The sequence below is a fragment of the Cetorhinus maximus genome, chromosome 33 (assembly GCF_964194155.1).
Source record: "Cetorhinus maximus chromosome 33, sCetMax3.hap1.1, whole genome shotgun sequence".
Lineage (NCBI taxonomy): Eukaryota > Metazoa > Chordata > Chondrichthyes > Lamniformes > Cetorhinidae > Cetorhinus > Cetorhinus maximus.
Genome location: NC_135911.1, coordinates 8,365,060 through 8,383,368, shown reverse-complemented (window position 1 = coordinate 8,383,368; position 18,309 = coordinate 8,365,060). Strand labels below are relative to the sequence as shown.

General features: G+C 53.0%; 1 protein-coding gene across 1 annotated transcript in view; it reads left to right on the top strand.

Moving 5' to 3' along the window:
* Window positions 1-206: 206 nt before the first annotated feature.
* LOC144671552 (uncharacterized) overlaps window positions 207-18,309 on the top strand; it is a 67,764-nt gene continuing 49,661 nt past the window's right edge. Inside the window, exons 1-5 of the mRNA XM_078533505.1 lie at window positions 207-296; window positions 1,117-1,266; window positions 2,732-3,052; window positions 3,125-3,485; window positions 12,171-12,351. Of these exons, the coding sequence (XP_078389631.1) occupies window positions 207-296; window positions 1,117-1,266; window positions 2,732-3,052; window positions 3,125-3,485; window positions 12,171-12,351 (1,103 nt within the window). The remainder of the gene's footprint in view (window positions 297-1,116; window positions 1,267-2,731; window positions 3,053-3,124; window positions 3,486-12,170; window positions 12,352-18,309) is intronic.

The following is an 18,309-nucleotide window of genomic DNA, read 5'->3' as shown; positions in this document are numbered from 1 at the left end:
ACATAGACAGCGAGTCACAGAATAAAAGAAGAGGGAGAACGATAGAGGGACAGTGAGAGAGAAAGACAGAGCGACAGAGAGTGACTGAGAGAGAGAGGAAGGGGGACAGAAAAATGCAAGTGCTGCTGTGTGTGATGTGCTGTCTGACCAGCAGAGGGAGGAGCTGACTACTCTACCAAAGCACAAAGTTCGATGCTGCCAAGGACATGCTGGGACTGGGAACTGGGGAGAGGCGGGTGAAAGGGTTAATCCCCTTCACCGGGGACAGGCTGCCCGGTGCCTGTAACTGGGGAGAGGTGGGTGAAAGGGTTAATCCACTCTGCTAGGAACAGGCTGCTTGATGTCTGTAACTGGAGATGATGGATGAAAGGGTTAACCCACTTCACTGGGAACAGGCTGCCTGGCGTCTGACTGTAACTGGGGAGAGGTTTGTGAAAGGGTTAATCCACTCCACTGGGAACAGGCTGCCTGGTGTCTGTAACTGGGGAGAAGTGAATGAAAAGGGTTAATCCCCTCCACTGGGAACAGGCTGTCCGGTGTCTGTAACTGGGGAGAGGTGGGTGAAAGGGTTAATCCCCTCCACTGGGAACAGGCTGCCTGATGTCTGTAACTGGGGAGAGGTGGGTGAAAGGGTTAATCCCCTCCGCTGGGAACAGGCTGCCCGGTGTCTGTAACTGGGCAGAGGTGTGTGAAAGGGTTAATCCAGTCCACTGGGAACAGGCTGCCCGGTGTCTGTAACTGGGGAGAGGTGGGCGAAAGGGTTAAGCCCCTCCACTGGGAACAGGCTGCCCGGCGCCTGTAACTGGGGAGAGGTGGGTGAAAGGGTTAATCTCCATCTCAATTGCCTCCAATATAATGTTGGACTGGGACACTTTGTGATAAGCCTCACTCCTTTATCTGATTTCCCCTTTCATTCTATCTGTTCATGATATCCTGCTTCTCACAATCTGTGCCCAAAGTATTGAGCAATAAGATCCAGGAAGTTTATTAAGTAAGTATTCTGAGAGTTCTCGGAATATTAAATGCCTCATTGTCTGTTTGCCTTGTTAATTTGCGCAGGATTTGAGTGGGTGGGATCAGTTTTGACCTCAGCTGCTCAGGTGTTCATTGTCCAAGGGGGATGTTCCCTGGGCCTGTGGAACAATCAACGGGATATGTCGCGGGAATATTCCCGGGATCCCGGCTGCTTCCCAGGAATCTGTGATCAGAGGCGGCTTCCCTGAGCGACCCAGAGCCAGTCTGGAGTTATCCCGGATTGAGTCCGGAGTCAGTTTGGAGCGAGTTTGAAGCCAAGCTGGGGTCAGTCTGGAGTGAGTCTGGAGTCCGTCTGGAGTGAGTCTGTAGTCAGTTTGGAGCCAGGCTGGAGAGAGTCTGGAGTGAGTCTGAAGTCAGGCTGGAGTGAGTCTGCAGTCAATCTGAAGTCAGCCTGGAGTGAGTCTGGAGTCAGTCTGGAGTCAGTCTGGAGTAAGTCTGAAGTCAGTCTGGAGTCAGTCTGGAGTGAGTCTGGAGTAAGTCTGGAGTAAGTCTGGAGTAAGTCCGAAGTCAGGCTGCAGTCAGTCTGGAGTCAGTCTGGAGTCAGTCTGAAGTCAGGCTGCAGCCAGGCTGGAGTCAGTCTGCAGTCAGTCTGCAGTCAGTCTGGAGTCAGTCTGGAGTCAGGCTGCAGTCAGGTTGGGCTCAGTGTAAAAGGGCAGTGCAGGAGTTATAGGTAGGGAGGGAAAGAGAGTGAATGAGAGAGGGAGTGAGGGAGGGAGTGAGGGAGGGAGTATATGATGGTAGGAGTGGGGGTAGGAGAGAGGGTGAGGGAGTGAGGAAATGAGTGAGGAGGCGAGGCTAAATGTGAGTGAAGTGGGGAGTGACTGGGGGAGGGAGGTGTCGGCGAGGGAAGGAGTGAGTGAGGGAGGGAGTGAGGAGTGAGGGAGGGAGCGTTGGTGGGTGGGGTGTGGGGGAGGGAGGCGGGGGAGTAGAGGGTGAGGGGCAGGGGAGGGTTAATACCCAGCTGGCATCCAGTGAGTTGCCCTGGCCCTTCACCCCCGGGCTGAGGGGGTAGTGGGGGTGCCCCCATCGTAAATCAAGACGAGTGAGTTAGAGCTGGAGGTGAGAGAGGGGGGCAGGGAGGGAGGGAGGGAGGGGGATCCCGGGGAACTCCTGAGGGGGCTCCGTCTCCTCAGGCCAGGCTGACCTTCCCTGCACAACCTCCCCTCCCCACCCCCCCCTGCCTTGTTTGGTGGGGGTGGTGGGGGGGAGGTGGCGAAGAGGAGCAGTTCGACAATCGGAGAGTTCTTTGAGAGTCCGCCCTTTTCCTGCTCTCACTCTGCCCAATAATAAACCAGCAAAAGGGGAAGTCCCTCCAGCCTTATTTTCTTTCAGTTTGACTTCCGATCGCTCATTGTGAATTTGCAGAGAGAGAGAGTGAGTGAGCGAGTGTGTGAGAGAGAGAGAGAGAGAGAGAGAGAGAGAGGAGGGGGGAAGAGCGTCCAAGCAGACTCAACTCAGCAGTGTTGTGAAAGAGTTTAGCTGATGAGCCACCTCGGTGTTTCTGGAAGTGTTTGCAACGAGCGTTGGGCATTGCTGGGCTCTCCGAGTCTCTCTCTCCAGTCTACACCCCCCTGGCAGCCGGCTTCTTATCAGTTGGCACCCACCACCACCCCCTCTACCCACCTCCCAACCCATTCATGGCTTCCCCGGCTGCCTGAGCTGAGCTGGTGAGGCTCTCCTCTCGCTTGGACTGCAGGGAGCGAGCGCCCTGGCCGCCAAGGGGACCCTGGTCGCCCACCCTGTCCCCATGTGCGTGAATCCCGGCTCTGTCGTGCCCAGCAAGAGGCTGGCATCACTGCGCGCCATGGAGCAGCACCACCAGCAGCACCAGCAGGTGTGCCCGGCCCCCTTGGACCTGCGGCTGAGGAGGGTCCAGCGCCAGGAGAAGTTGGGGGTCCCGGCCGGATGGACGACGGCCGCCCCCGGGAGGGGCCGCTGGCGCCAGTGGGCGCCGGGCGGACCCGGCCAGAGGAGGAAGGGCGATGGGAGGATGGAGTGCGAGGAGCAGGAGGAGGAGGTGGAGATGGAGGAGGAGGAGGAGGTGGAGGTGGAGGTGGAGGGCAGCCCACCAGCCCCCGGGGCGGGCGAGGGCGAGGGAGGGGCGAGGAGAGCTCCGGCCTCGGAGCAGGAGGGCCAAGGGGGCACCAGGGCGCCGGCCAGGCCCCACATCTCCCTGCCACCCAGGAAGAGACCCTACACCGCCGAGGGAGAGGAGAAGCCGGCAGCCCCTCCGAAAGTGCCCTGTCTGCCAGAGGACAGCGCGCAGCCTCGCGCCAACCACCAGCAGCCCGTGCGGTTGAAAGACGAACCCGAGGACACTTTCAACTACTGCGGCGGGGGGCAACAGCACCAACAACAGCTCCTGGCCAACCCTCTGCCGAGCGCCAATGGATACCCCTACATGGAGTCCATATACATGCCCTACAGGCTACAGGTCCCGTGCTACGCAGGTAAGACCCCCATTCTGCTGCCTGACATCCCCGTGGCTGGTATTAAATGGGCACTGGCCCCCCTTTCGGGGAGGGTGTGGGGGGGTGGAGGGAACAGGCTGGGCAGAGGCTGGTGGTGGGGGGGTGGGTGGGTGGGCGGAGGGCAATGTTCTGGACAGAGATTTCCTCTCCTCAGTGACCCATCCCTCTCCTGATCGCTGTCTCCGTGTGTGTGTGTGTGAGTGTGTGTGTGAGTGAGTATGTATAATTGTGTGTGTGTGTGTGAATCCGTGTCTGTGTGAGTGTGTGTGAGTCTGTGTGTGTGCGCGTGTGTGTGTGTATCTGTCTGTATGTTTGAGTCTGTGAGTGTGTGTATGATTGTGTGTGTGCCTGTGTAAGTATGTGTGAATGTGTGTGTGTGTGTGATTGAGTATGTATAACTGTGTGTGTGTGTGTGTGTTTGTGTACGTGTGTCTGGGTCTGTGAGTATGTGTGTGAATCCGTGTCTGTGTGAGTGTGTGAGTCTGTGTGTATGTGAGTTTGTGTGTATGTGTGTGTGCGCGTGTGTGTGTGTGTGTGTGTGTGTATCTGCCTGTGTGTTTAAGTCAGTGTATGTGTGTGTGTATCTGTCTGTGCGTTTGAGTCTATGTACGTGTGTGTGTGTGTGTATCTGTCTGTGCGTTTGAGTCTATGTATGTGTGTGTGTGTATCTGTCTGTGCGTTTGAGTCTGTGTATGTGTGTGTGTGTATCTGTCTGCGTGTTTGAGTCTATGTATGTGTGTGTGTGTACCTGTCTGTGTGTTTGAGTCTATGTATGTGTGTGTGTGTGAAATTGTGTGTGAGTGAGTGTGTGTATGTGTGTGTGTGTGAAATTGTGTGTGAGTGAGTGTGTGTATGTGTGTGTGTGTGAAATTGTGTGTGAGTGAGTGTGTGTGTGTGTGTGTGTGTGTATATATCGTTAAGGTGGTGTGCTGTGCCTTTAAATGCTGAACCTACTTCCCCACCACCAGTGCTCTCCCTGTGGTGTGAGTGACCCAAAGTGTTTTGTAAGAAACGCCGTCACTAGGATGTGGGCTTCGCTGGCTGGGCCCAGCATTTATTGCCCATCCCTAATTGCCCCCTTGAGAAGGTGGTGGTGAGCTGCCTTCTTGAACCGCTGCAGTCCCTGTGGTGTGGGTACACCCACAGCGCTGTTAGGGAGGGAGTTCCAGGGTTTTGACCCAGCGACAGTGAAGGAACGGCCGATATATTTCCAAGTCAGGATGGTGAGTGGCTTGGAGGGGAACTTCCAGGTGGTGGTGTTCCCCATGTGTCTGCTGCCCTTGTCCTTCTAGATGGTGGTGGCCGTGGGTTTGGGAGGGGTTGCCCAAGGAGCCTTGGTGGGTCCTCCTGTGGCAGTGCTCCCTGTTGTGGCCCTCAGGCTCACAGGCTGTGGGGAGAGTTGTTGGCTCCAGTCACCCTATTTCCACCCCTGTCAAACCCTGTGAGGGTACCACAGGCACTGGTCAACCCTCCCCCGCTGACCCCCCCGCACCGCCACCCCTGCTCCCCTCCAGCTTGAGCAGCCCCGGCGTTAAAGAGGGCTGAATGAGTGTAGGTCATGCCAACTCACGTGAGGTCACTCAAAGGCCAAGTCGCCTGACCTCTGCTCTCCGACCTGACCCTACTAATGAAGAGGAGGTCGGAGCTGAAGGTTGAGTTTTCCGGGGGGGGGAAGGGGGAAGGGGAAAGGGTGGGGGGGAGGGGCTGGGAGGCGAGCACTTTAGGGGCGGGGTCAGGGGTCAGCGGGGGTCAGAGTGCAGGCCGCAACGGGGAACTGAAGGTCCCAGTTTTAGGCTGAAAGAGGGTAAATTGGGGAAGCAGGAGAGTGATTGAGGATGGGGGGGTTGGGGTGATGGAGAGAGAGGGAGTGGGGGGGGGGGTGATCGAGAGGGGCACTGAGGGAGGAGGAGAGTGAGGGAGGGGGAGAGCGATCGAGGAGAGCAATGAGGGAGGAGGAGAGTGAGGGAGGGGGAGAGCGATCGAGGGGGGCAATGAAGGAGGAGGAGAGTGAGGGAGGGGGAGAGTGATTGAGAGGGGCAATGTGGGAGGAGGAGAGTGAGGGAGTGGGGGAGAGTGATCGAGGGGGGCAATGAGGGAGGAGGATAGTAAGGGAGGGGGAGAGTGGGGGAGGAGGAGAGTGAAGGAGAGGAAGAGTGAGGGAGGAGAGACTGAGGGTCGGAGGAGAGCCTGAGGGAGGGAATGAGGGAGGGGAGAGTGAGGAAGGGGGTGAGTGACGGAGGGGGAGAGTGGGAGAGCGGGAGAGTGGGGGAGGAGGAGAGTGAATGAGAGGAAGAGTGAGGGAGGAGGGACTGAGGGTCAGAGGAGAGCCTGAGGGAGGGAGTGAGAGAGGGAGGGAGTGAGGGAGGGGGAAGGGGAGACAAGTGGGAGCGAGGAAGGGAGAGAGAGAGAGTGAGGTAAAGACAAGGAGAAAAAGAGAGAAAGGTGAGGAGAGAGAGAGGGAGAGACCGAGAGACAGAGAGAGAGAAAGGTTCTGGTTCCACTTGCTCACTATTGTGTTCACCATGAACCTGTTCTGGCCAGGGGTCATGCTGAGAAAGCACCATGGACAAATCACATACCCCAAAGCACCTGGGAGCCAGTGACACTGGTTAGGAGTGTGGTCACAGTTATAATATAGGAACAGTGGTAGGAGCATTCTGCACAGTAAACTCACACTTGATCTGTTTGTTGATGATGTTAACATTAGACCCAGGAGATCACAAAGAATTCCCCCTTCTTCAAATAACAGTCACAGCCACAGCATCGAGCTGAGATAGCAGGCAGTACCTTGGTTTAATGTTTCACCTCATCCCTGAAAGCTCAGAAACTGCAGCACCGTCTCAGTACCGACCCTCCAACAGTGCAGCACTCCCTCAGTACTGACCCTCCGACAGTGCAGCACTCCCTCAGTACTGACCCTCCGACAGTGCAGCACTCCCTCAGTACTGACCCTCTGACAGTGCAGCACTCCCTCAGTACTGACCCTCCGACAGTGCAGCACTCCCTCAGTACTGACCCTCCAACAGTGCAGCACTCCCTCAGTATTGACCCTCCGACAGTGCAGCACTCCCTCAGTACTCACCCACCGACAGTGCAGCGCTCCCTCAGTACTGACCCTCTGAGAGTGCAGCACTCCCTCAGTACTGACCCTCTGACAGTGCAGCGCTCCCTCAGTACCGACCCTCCGACAGTGCAGCGCTCCCTCAGTACTGACCCTCCGACAGTGCAGCGCTCCCTCTGTACCGATCCTCCGACAGTGCAGAGCTCCCTCAGTACTGACCCTCCGACAGTGCACCACTCCTTCAGTACTGACCCTCTGACAGTGCAGCACTCTCTCAGTACTGACCCTCTGACAGTGCAGCACTCTCTCAGTACTGACCCTCCGACAGTGCAGCGCTCCCTCAGTACTGACCCTCCGACAGTGCAGCACTCTCTCAGTACTGACCCTCCGACAGTGCAGCACTCCCTCAATACCGACCCTCCGACAGTGCAGCGCTCCCTCAGTACTGACCCCCTGACAGTGCAGCACTCCCTCAGTACTGACCCTCCGACAGTGCAGCACTCCCTCAGTACTGACCATCCGACAGTGCAACACTCCCTCAGTACTGACGCTCTGACAGTTCATCACTCCCTCAGTACCGACCCTCCGACAGTGCAGAACTCCCTCAGTACTGACCCTCCGACAGTGCACCACTCCTTCAGTACTGACCCTCTGACAGTGCAGAACTCTCTCAGTACTGACCCTCCGACAGTGCAGCGCTCCCTCAGTACCGACCCTCCGACAGTGCAGCACTCTCTCAGTACCGACACTCCGACAGTGCAGCACTCTCTCAGTACTGACCCTCTGACAGGGCTGCACTCCCTCAGTACTGACCCTCCGACAGTGCAGCACTCCCTCAGTACTGACCCTCTGACAGTGCAGCACTCCTTCAGTACTGACCCTCTGACAGTGCAGCACTCTCTCAGTACTGACCCTCCGACAGTGCAGCACTCCCTCAATACCGACCCTCCGACAGTGCAGCGCTCCCTCAGTACCGACCCTCCGACAGTGCAGCTCTCCCTCAGTACTGACCCTCCGACAGTGCAGCACTCCCTCGGTACTGACCCTCCGACAGTCCCTCGGTACTGACCATCCCACAGGGCAGTGCTCCCTCAGTCTCAATTCTGTATTGTTAAAAATTCATTCAAGGGATGTGGGTGTCGCTGGCTAGGCCAGCATTTATTGCCCATCCCTAATTGCCCTTCTTTGGAGGGAAGTTTAAGAGTCAAACACAAGTTGCTGGGGTCCGGAGTCACGTGTCGATTTTCTGTCCTTCCCCAAAGGGGGTTAATGATCCAGATGGGGCTTTTACAACAATTAACAATGGTTCCCGCATCCTCAGAGAGTCACCCTGGAGTCTCTAGAGCACCAGGCTGTTGACAATACCTCCAGGCCACCGCCTCGAGTTCCCTGAGCGGGACTTGAACCCCTGATCTTGTGACTCGGGGGTTGGGGGGGTGAGGGTGAGAGGGCCACCCACTGAGCCACAGTGGAGAGAACTCCGTCCGCGGAACCATTCCTGAGCGAGTCCCCACCAACGGCCAGTCCTGTGCCCAGTCCACCGGGCAGGAGGTAGAACAGCAATGGAGAGCAGAGAATCTGTTTGGGTCGCTGTCTCTGACTGGGGCTTGTCGAGCGGTCACGTGAGATTTACGAGGGGGCTTTCCAAGCGCCTGCCTGCCAATTCCGCATGGTTCTGAGACCCTGTGTGCAAAAGGAACACCACAACATTGGCCAGACAGGCACACACAGCGCTGAAGCATGCAATAGTCTCAAATTCCCCTCACTTTCACTCGATTGTTTTATCATGTGAAACGTTGGATTAATTAAAGCTGGGGGGTTTTTGGCAACAACAGATCAAAATAGGCAAAACACAAGCCCTGGGTCACAACTGCTCCACACTCTGCAAACACTCCCAAGGGCAGGTACAGCACGGCGTTAGATACAGAGTAAAGCTCCCTCTACACTGTCCCCATCAAACACTCCCAAGGGCAGGTACAGCACGGCGTTAGATACAGAGTAAAGCTTCCTCTACGCTGTCCCCATCAAACACTCCCAGGACAGGTACAGCACGGGGTTAGATACAGAGTAAAGCTCCCTCTACACCGTCCCCATCAAACACTCCCAGGACAGGTACAGCACGGGGTTAGATACAGAGTAAAGCTCCCTCTACACTGTCCCCATCAAACACTCCCAAGGGCAGGTACAGCACGGCGTTAGATACAGAGTAAAGCTCCCTCTACACTGTCCCCATCAAACACTCCCAAGGGCAGGTACAGCACGGCGTTAGATACAGAGTAAAGCTTCCTCTACGCTGTCCCCATCAAACACTCCCAGGACAGGTACAGCACGGGGTTAGATACAGAGTAAAGCTCCCTCTACACTGTCCCCATCAAACACTCCCAGGACAGGTAGAGCACGGGGTTAGATACAGAGTAAAGCTCCCTCTACACTGTCCCCATCAAACACTCCCAGGACAGGTAGAGCACGGGGTTAGATAGAGAGTAAAGCTCCCTGTACACCGTCCCCATCAAACACTCCCAGGACAGGTACAGCACGGGGTTAGATACAGAGTAAAGCTCCCTCTACACTGTCCCCATCAAACACTCCTAGGACAGGTACAGCATGGGGATAGATACAGAGTAAAGCTCCCTCTACACTGTCCCCATCAAACACTCCCAGGACAGGTACAGCACGGGGTTAGATACAGAGTAAAGCTCCCTCTACACTGTCCCCATCAAACACTCCCAGGACAGGTACAGCACGGGGTTAGATACAGAGTAAAGCTCCCTCTACACCGTCCCCATCAAACACTCCCAGGACAGGTACAGCACGGGGTTAGATACAGAGTAAAGCTCCCTCTACACTGTCCCCATCAAACACTCCCAGGACAGGTACAGCACGGGGTTAGATACAACGTGAAGCGCACTTGGGTGAATGCTCCCAGAAATGATTGTTAACGATGCAGACTCCCTGACTCAGTGATCCGTCCCCTTCCTTCCTTATGCACATCTGTCAATTACGAGAAATGCCTTAATATGTTGCTCAGTTGCAGGTAAATGTATGAACACTTCAGGCGCTTTTCACTGCCTGTGGTGACTATCAAAGCAGTGTATGCAAATCTGAGGCATGTTCATCTTTGCGTTGCCTTAGACGCTCTTACTGCTGATAACTGGCATCCCATTAAAGGGTGATCACAAGTAACCCTCCAGACAATCAGGTTCAACTAGCTCGTGTGAGTCCTGTGTTGTCTTCTGTGAATGACAGCCTTCAGTTTGTTCCCCACTCCCCACAAAATGTAAATGTTGATGCATTGTAGAATTCCCATTCCCCCAAGTCCAACTCCATCCCCTGCTGCTCCCCCAGGGCCAAACGCGCCTGTTCACAACACTGCCCCCCTATTGGACCCCGAGTTGGCTTATGAGCTCATCTCCAAGCCCTTCACCAAAACCACCCATTCCCACCTCCGTAACATCGCCCGGCTTTGTTCCCGTCTCAGCTCCCGAAGACCTCCTCCCTGTCTCCGTGACCTCTCGACTCGACTATCCCAGCACATTCCCGGCTGCTCTCCCACATCCCACCCTCCGTAAACCTTGGCTCATACAAAACTCACCCCGCTGCCCCGTTTCCCAGCCCTCAGCCCCCTTTCCGCTCACTAACCTGCCGCGGCTCACAGTCCGCCAATGCCCCAATTGTAAAATTCTCACCCTTGTATTTAAATGGCTCCATGGCCTTGCAGCCCCACACTCCCATCCACCACCCCGCCCTATCTCTGTAACCTCCTCCAGCCCCTACGACCCTCCCTATCTCTGTAACCTCCTCCAGCCCCTGCGACCCTCCCTATCTCTGTAACCTCCTCCAACCCCTACAACCCTCCCTATCTCTGTAACCTCCTCCAGCACCTACGACCCTCCCTATCTCTGTAACCTCCTCCAGCCCCTACGACCCTCCCTATCTCTGTAACCTCCTCCAGCCCCTACGACCCTCCCTATCTCTGTAACCTCCTCCAGCCCCTACAACCCTCCCTATCTCTGTTACCTCCTCCAGCCCCCACAACCCTCCCTATCTCTGTAACCTCCTCCAATCCTTAAAACCCTCCCTATCTCTGTAACCTCCTCCAGCCCCTACAACCCTCCCTATCTCTGTAACCTCCTCCAGCCCCTACAACTCTCCCTATCTCTGTTACCTCCTCCAGCCCCTACAACCCTCCCAATCTCTGTAACCTCCTCCAATCCTTAAAACCCTCCATATCTCTGTAACCTCCTCCAGCCCCTACAGCCCTCCCTATCTCTGTAACCTCCTCCAGCCCCTACAACCCTCCCTATCTCTGTAACCTCCTCCAGCCTCTACAACTCTCCTTTTTTCTGTAACCTCCTCCAGCCCCTACAACCCTCCCTATCTCTGTAACCTCCTCCAATCCTTACAACACCCCCTATCTCTGTAACCTCCTCCAGCCCCTACAACCCTCCCTATCTCTGTAACCTCCTCCAGCCCCTACAACCCTCCCTATCTCTGTAACCTCCTCCAATCCTTACAACACTCCCTATCTCTGTAAACTCCTCCAGCCACTACAACCCTCACTATCTCTGTAACCTCCTCCAGCCCCTACAACCCTCCCTATCTCTGTAACCTCCTCCAGCCCCTACAACACTCCCTATCTCTGTAACCTCCTCCAGCCCGTACAACCCTCCCTATCTCTGTAACCTCCTCCAGCCCCTACAACCCTCCCTAGCTCTGTAACCTCCTCCAGTCCCTACAACACTCCCTACCTCTGTAACCTCCTCCAGACCCTACAACCCTCCCTTCACCGTCCCCATCAAACACTCCCAGGACAGGTACAGCACGGGGTTAGATACAGAGTAAAGCTCCCTCTACACTGTCCCCATCAAACACTCCCAGGACAGGTACAACACGGGGTTAGATACAGAGTAAAGCTCCCTCTACACTGTCCCCATCAAACACTCCCAGGACAGGTACAGCACGGGGTTAGATACAGAGTAAATCTCCCTCTACACTGTCCCCATCAAACACTCCCAGGACAGGTACAACACGGGGTTAGATACAGAGTAAAGCTCCCTCTACACTGTCCCCATCAAACACTCCCAGGACCGGTACAGCACGGGGTTAGATACAGAGTAAAGCTCCCTCTACACTGTCCCCATCAAACACTCCCAGGACCGGTATAGCACGGGGTTAGATACAGAGTAAAGCTCCCTCTACACTGTCCCCATCAAACACTCCCAGGACAGGTACAGCACGGGGTTAGGTACAGAGTAAAGCTCCCTCTACACCGTCCCCATCAAACACTCCCAGGACAGGTACAACACGGGGTTAGATACAGAGTAAGGAAATAGAGGGAGAGAGAAGGACTGGCATTTCCATGGCACCTTTCACAACCTCAGGATACCCCAAAGCATTTCACAGTGGACGAAGTGCTTATTGGAACGTGGGCGCTGTTGTAATGTTGGAAACGCCAATTCGTGCTCAGCAAGCTCCCACAGAGTCGCGGTTAATCAATTGGGCCGGCAGTCGCCGCGAGTGCGTTGGGTTTTTCCGCGGACGCCGGATCGGGGATTCCTCCTGTGCTGACCCTTGTGTTTCTCCCTCTTCCCCGTCTCCCACAGGTGTGGCCAAGTCCCGCCTCCCGCCCACTTCCTTCCCCATCTGCCCCGTGCCCACGCACCCCCTCCCCATCGGCCCGCTCCCCGGCTTCCACCCCGGGCCCTGCCTCCAACTCCACACCCAGGACCACCTCCTGGCCTCCGACATCGCCATGGCCACCAGGCAGGACGAGGACGGAGACACGTGAGTCAAAATTTTGTGGCTTTACTGTTGGGGAAGCGTCGAGGAGAATTGTGATCGGGCTGGGGGGGGTGGGTTTATTTTTGTTGCCGTCTGTTTCTGGGCGTTGCGAGCAGCAGGGTGGGTGAGGGGTAAATACATCGGTCAGAAGGGCCCTCCACTGGCTTTAAGGCCCACTTTTTAAGCTAAGATGGGGAGCACTGCCGGCCGGGGGGAAGTTTGAAACTGAGCCACTCCACTGGAGAAAGTTCCTCGACCTCCCTTCCTTACATCAGACATTCCCACTCCGAATCCTTACTGAGTGAGCCCTGGGAGGGAGAGGGTGCCCATGGCTTCACCCTCAATTATCTCTCTCTCTCTCTCTCACTCCCTCCATCTCCTTCATGCCTCTCTCTGTCTCTTTATTTCTCTCTCCATCTCTATCTCTATCTCTCTCCATCTCTATCTCTACCTCTCTCCATCTCTATCTCTCTCCATCTCTATCTCTATCTCTCTCCATCTCTATCTCTACCTCTCTCCATCTCTATCTCTACCTCTCTCCATCTCTATCTCTATCTCTCTCCCTCTCTAGGTCACTATTTGTCTCTCTCTTTCTCTCTACCTTTCCCTCTATCTCTACCCGTCTTTCTCCTGGTGTCTTTCTCTCCATCTCTTTTTCCCCCTCTCTTACTCTCTCTCTCCATCTTTATCTGTTCTCTCTTTTTTCTTTCTCTCTCTGTCCTCATCACTCTCTCTCCCTCTCTCCATCACTGGTCTCTCTCTCTTTCTTGATCTTTAGCGCCTTCTCTAGTTCTCAATCTCTTTGTTTCTCTTTCTCCTCCTTCTCACCCTTCCACTCTCTCTCCATCTCTAACTCTCCCTCCATCTCTCTCTCCCACATCTCTCTCTTCTACTCTTTCTCTCTCCATCTCTGTCTCTACCTCTCTCCATCTCTATCTCTACCTCTCTCCATCTCTATCTCTATCTCTCTCCATCTCTATCTCTATCTCTCTCCATCTCTATCTCTATCTCTCTCCATCTCTATCTCTACCTCTCTCCATATCTCTATCTCTCTCCATCTCTATCTCTATCTCTCTCCATCTCTATCTCTATCTCTCTCCATCTCTATCTCTACCTCTCTCCATCTCTATCTCTACCTCTCTCCATCTCTATCTCTATCTCTCTCTCTCTCTATCTCTACCTCTCTCCATCTCTATCTCTATCTCTCTCCATCTCTATCTCTATCTCTCTCCATCTCTATCTCTATCTCTCTCCCTCTCTATCTCTATCTCTCTCCCTCTCTAGGTCACTATTTGTCTCTCTCTTTCTCTCTACCTTTCCCTCTATCTCTACCCGTCTTTCTCCTGGTGTCTTTCTCTCCATCTCTTTTTCCCCTTCTTACTCTCTCTCTCCATCTTTATCTGTTCTCTCTTTTTCCTTTCTCTCTCTGTCCTCATCACTCTCTCTCCCTCTCTCCATCACTGGTCTCTCTCTCTTTCTTGATCTTTAGCGCCTTCTCTAGTTCTCAATCTCTTTGTTTCTCTTTCTCCTCCTTCTCACCCTTCCACTCTCTCTCCATCTCTAACTCTCCCTCCATCTCTCTCTCCCACATCTCTCTCTTCTACTCTTTCTCTCTCCACCTCTCTGTCTCTTTCTCCCTCACTCTCCCTCCAACTCTCTCTCCCTTTCTCCTGCTTTCCTTCCCTCCCTCCTTTTCTCTCTTTTTCTTTCACACTCTCCATCTCGCTAATTTTCTCTCCATCTCTATCTCCCTTCCAAATTCTTTCTCTCTCTCTCTCTCTCTCTCTCTATCTCCATTTCTCTTTCTTTCCCTCTCCCTCTCCCTCTTTCAAAACCTCTATCTTTCTATCCATCTCTGTCTCTTCTTCCTCTTGATATCTTTTGGAAAGTAACATTTTGGGGCTCCTGTCTATGAATGTTTTGGGGCTGGTGTGTGGGTCTAACTTGCCTCGGGAGGAACAGATAAGTTTGGGCCTAGTGTTTCGAAATTCTGGGGAATTCCTTTGCCTGATGCCTGGTTCTGTTGAACCCCTGTCGCTACTGACTGGTGTCACAACCACCTGAGAGGGGAGGGGAAGGGGCAAAATGTCTCCCCTATTCTCCCACTCCAGGCCTGAGGGTCTCAGGGTCTTTTGTGATTTTAGAGGATGTGCTTTGCCAACACTATTGCAGAAGTCGCACTATTTACACAATCAGATTGTAAAGAATTAGCCAGACAGGTTTTCTGACTATAAACAAAGAACGAGATAGGGTTTATTGAAAATATTTCCTGAATTAAAAAACTAAATAAATCGCAACCACCATTCATGCATCTCACACATTCCCTGGACTGCACCCCACCCCCATCCCCATACCCCCCAACACACACACACACACAAACACACACACAGACACACACACCCCCACACACACAGACATACACTCCCACACACACAGACACACACACCCCCACACACACAAACACAGACACAGACACACAGACACACACTCCCACACACACAAACACAGACACAGACACACAGACACACACTCCCACACACACAAGCACAGACACAGACACACACTCACACACACACACACAGACACAGACACACACACACACAAAAACACACAGGCACACACTCCCACACACACACACACTCCCACACACACAGACACACACACTCCCACACACAGACACACACTCCCACACACACACACTCCCACACACACAGACACACACACACTCCCACACACAGACACACACTCCCACACACACACACTCCCACACACACAAACACACACACACACACACACACAGACACGCTCCCACACACACACAGACACACTCCCACACACACACATACACACTCACACACACACACACACACACATACACAAACACATACACACACACACACACACACACACAGGCACACACACACACACATTAGTACAGATAGAAGAACAAGAGGATAGGGTTAACGCCTTCTTACAAATATTGGTTTGATTGTACAGAGCTTGAGTATTGCTGAATAAAGAGACATGTCAAAGATCTGCACACGTCAGGACACTTTGCACAAATACCCATTTAAGGGGGTAGGCAACAATTTATACTGTATGAGAAGAGAGTGCTGATTGGTTGGCGAGTGGCGTTGCCATGGAGAATGCACCAGTGATGGTGACTGACAGTTAACTGCCAAGTATTGTTTGTAGGCTGTTATGTCCCAAAGACTGGCGGATCGTATTAAACAGCGTGTCCCAGCTGTTGTTCGCATTGGACAGGGTGCAGACCGTACCCAACCAGCCCGAGCTTGCAAGGCTCAAAACACAGCGTCTACAATTAAATGTGATTCCGTGATTAGACAACATTTGCTAAATAACCCTCAATGTGCGAAGAATTACGTTGACAATCAATTCAAGATCGTCAGCGGGGCTCACAACGTGGTGCATTTGCATGTCCTGGAAGCTATGTGTATTAATACACGGGGCCCTGTTCCTTGCAGACACGCACTCACACTGCACCTGTTTCAGCTCAGCAAAATAAGTGACAGCCATTCGCTGATCCATTCCTCAGGGCAATGCCTTGACCAATCAGGGTCAAGCTGCCTGGTTTAAATTTCAAACAATGCTCGTCAGCTAACTGTGAGTGACCATCACTGGTGCATTCTCCATGACAACGCCACTTGGCCAATCAACCAGCGCTCTCTTCACCTACAGTATAAATTGTTGTTTGCTCCCTGATACAGGGATTCTTGTGAAGTGTCCCGATGACGTGCAAGACGAAAAGTTTAGACATGCCTCTTTTCCCAGCAATACTTGTTTCTTTACAGTTCATGAAGGAGTGTACGGTTAGTTGTTCTTTGGCTGGTCTCGGTGTGGTGATTCCATGTTGTGCTGTTTTGTTTAGTTTTCTCCTTGACCGTAGTTGCTTGTAGCAGATTTCCCTTAAGGTCTCAGCTTGCAGTAGATTTCCCTTCTCCACTTGGTTACTTAGGAAACCCTGGCACAATACTTTCGAGAGAGAAAGAGAGAGAGAGAGAGAGAGAGAGAGAGACAGGGAGAACACAGCTTCTCTGCAGCCTTTCAGCCAGCATTCTGATCTTTGATGCCTCTGGCCTGGTTAAACAGTCCTTAAAGCCTCGCTGGCTGTATATTCAAGAGGAATTCGATGAATCCACATCTGCCATCGTCATTGTGCTTAAAACAGGCAGTTGCATTTTGACATCTCTAGAAGCGTTTCAGGATTGTGTGAAGGTCAAAAGGAGATGGGGACTTTCACGCTCCCCGGGGGTGGGTGGGTGGGTGGGGGGGAGGGAGGCGTCTGAGTGTATGCTCCCTTTTTATCTCACTTGGGTGCAATGCAAGTTTGTATACCGGAGCTGGTCCTCCATTGTCTTAATAGGATTAAGCAGTTTATTGGCTTCTAAAGTCCAGAAGAATTAGAAAGTGTATCTTTTTTTTTTGGCATGGCTGACCAGAATGAGTGGTCAATGACCCCCATTCTCATTGTGTTCGGTGACCAGCGGAATGCTCGGAAGTGGTCTAGATGGATGAGGGTCTAGGGTCGTTGCCCACACATTCCCATGTTTCTACATCCCTGTGGGAGCAGCTGGGACATCCCCCTGGAAAGAGAGGCAGACTGTGCGAGCGGCGTGAGAAAAATAGAACGAGAGAGAAATGCATAAATAATGTGGACAGGGCAAGAATGAGGAAGGGAACGTGTGATAGGAAAATAAGGAACGTGAGACAAACTCATGTGAACTGAGACAGAGAGAGAGAAAGCAAGAGAGGGAAATATGGATAGAATGAGAGAGAGGAAGAAGCAGATAAAGTGAGGGAGAGAAAGAGAGACAGATAGAGAATGAGAGGAAGAGAGAGAGAGAATGGGAGAGAGAGAGAGAGAGAACGAGAGAGGTGAATACAGAATGAGAGAAGAAGGGGGGCAGATAGAGAGCAAGAGTGAGAGAGAGAGAGATGCAGCTAGACAGACAAAGGCATAGTGTGAGCGAGAGCGGGATAGAGAGCTAGAGAAGAGACAGCTGGAGAGGGAGAGATGGATAGAGAATGAGAGAGAGAGAATCAGATAGAGAGAGAGAGAGAGAGAGAGAAGCTGTCAGACAGACAGATAGAGAATGAGAGGGAGAGAATTAGATAGAGAGAGAGAGAGAGAAGCTGTCAGACAGACAGATAAAGAATGAGAGGGAGAGAATTAGATAGAGAGAGAGAGAGAAGCTGTCAGACAGACAGATAAAGAATGAGAGAGAGGGAGAGGCAGATAGAGAGAGAGTGAGACGGAGAGAGAGAGACGGATAGAGGTGGGAGAGAGGCAGATATGCATATATATATATAGAGAGAGAGAGATAGAGAGAGAAAGAGAGAGATGGATAGAGAGAGAGTGACGGATAGAGAATGAGAAAGGGAGCGAGAGATGGATAGAGAGAGAGTGAAAAAGAGAACAAAAAAAAGTCAGATACATAGAAAAACAGATAGAAAGACTGAGAGAGATGGTCAGATGGAGAGAGAAATGGAGAGATGAAATGAAAGAAATGGCCAGAGTGAATAACAGGAGTTATTTATATGCACTATGCGCAGTGTACAGTCTGTGCCCAGTGTATAGTCTGTGCGTGCTTTACAGGCTGTGCCCAGTTAAAGTTTGTCCCCAGATACTGACTGTGTCTGGTGCACAGACTGTGCCTGGTGTACAATCTGTGCCCAACTACAGTCTGTGCCCAGTGCACAGTCTGTTCCCTGTGTACAGACTGCACACAGTGTAGCCTGTGCCCATTTATAGTCTCTGTCCAGTTACAGACTGTGCCTGGTGTACAGACTGTTCCTGGTGTACAGCCTGCTCCTAGTGTACAATCTGTTCCCAGTGTACAATTTGTTCCTGGTGTGCAGACTGTGCCCAGTTATAGACTGTTCCCGGTGTACCATCCGCTCCCGGTGTACAGACTGTGTACAGTCTGCTTCTGATGTGTA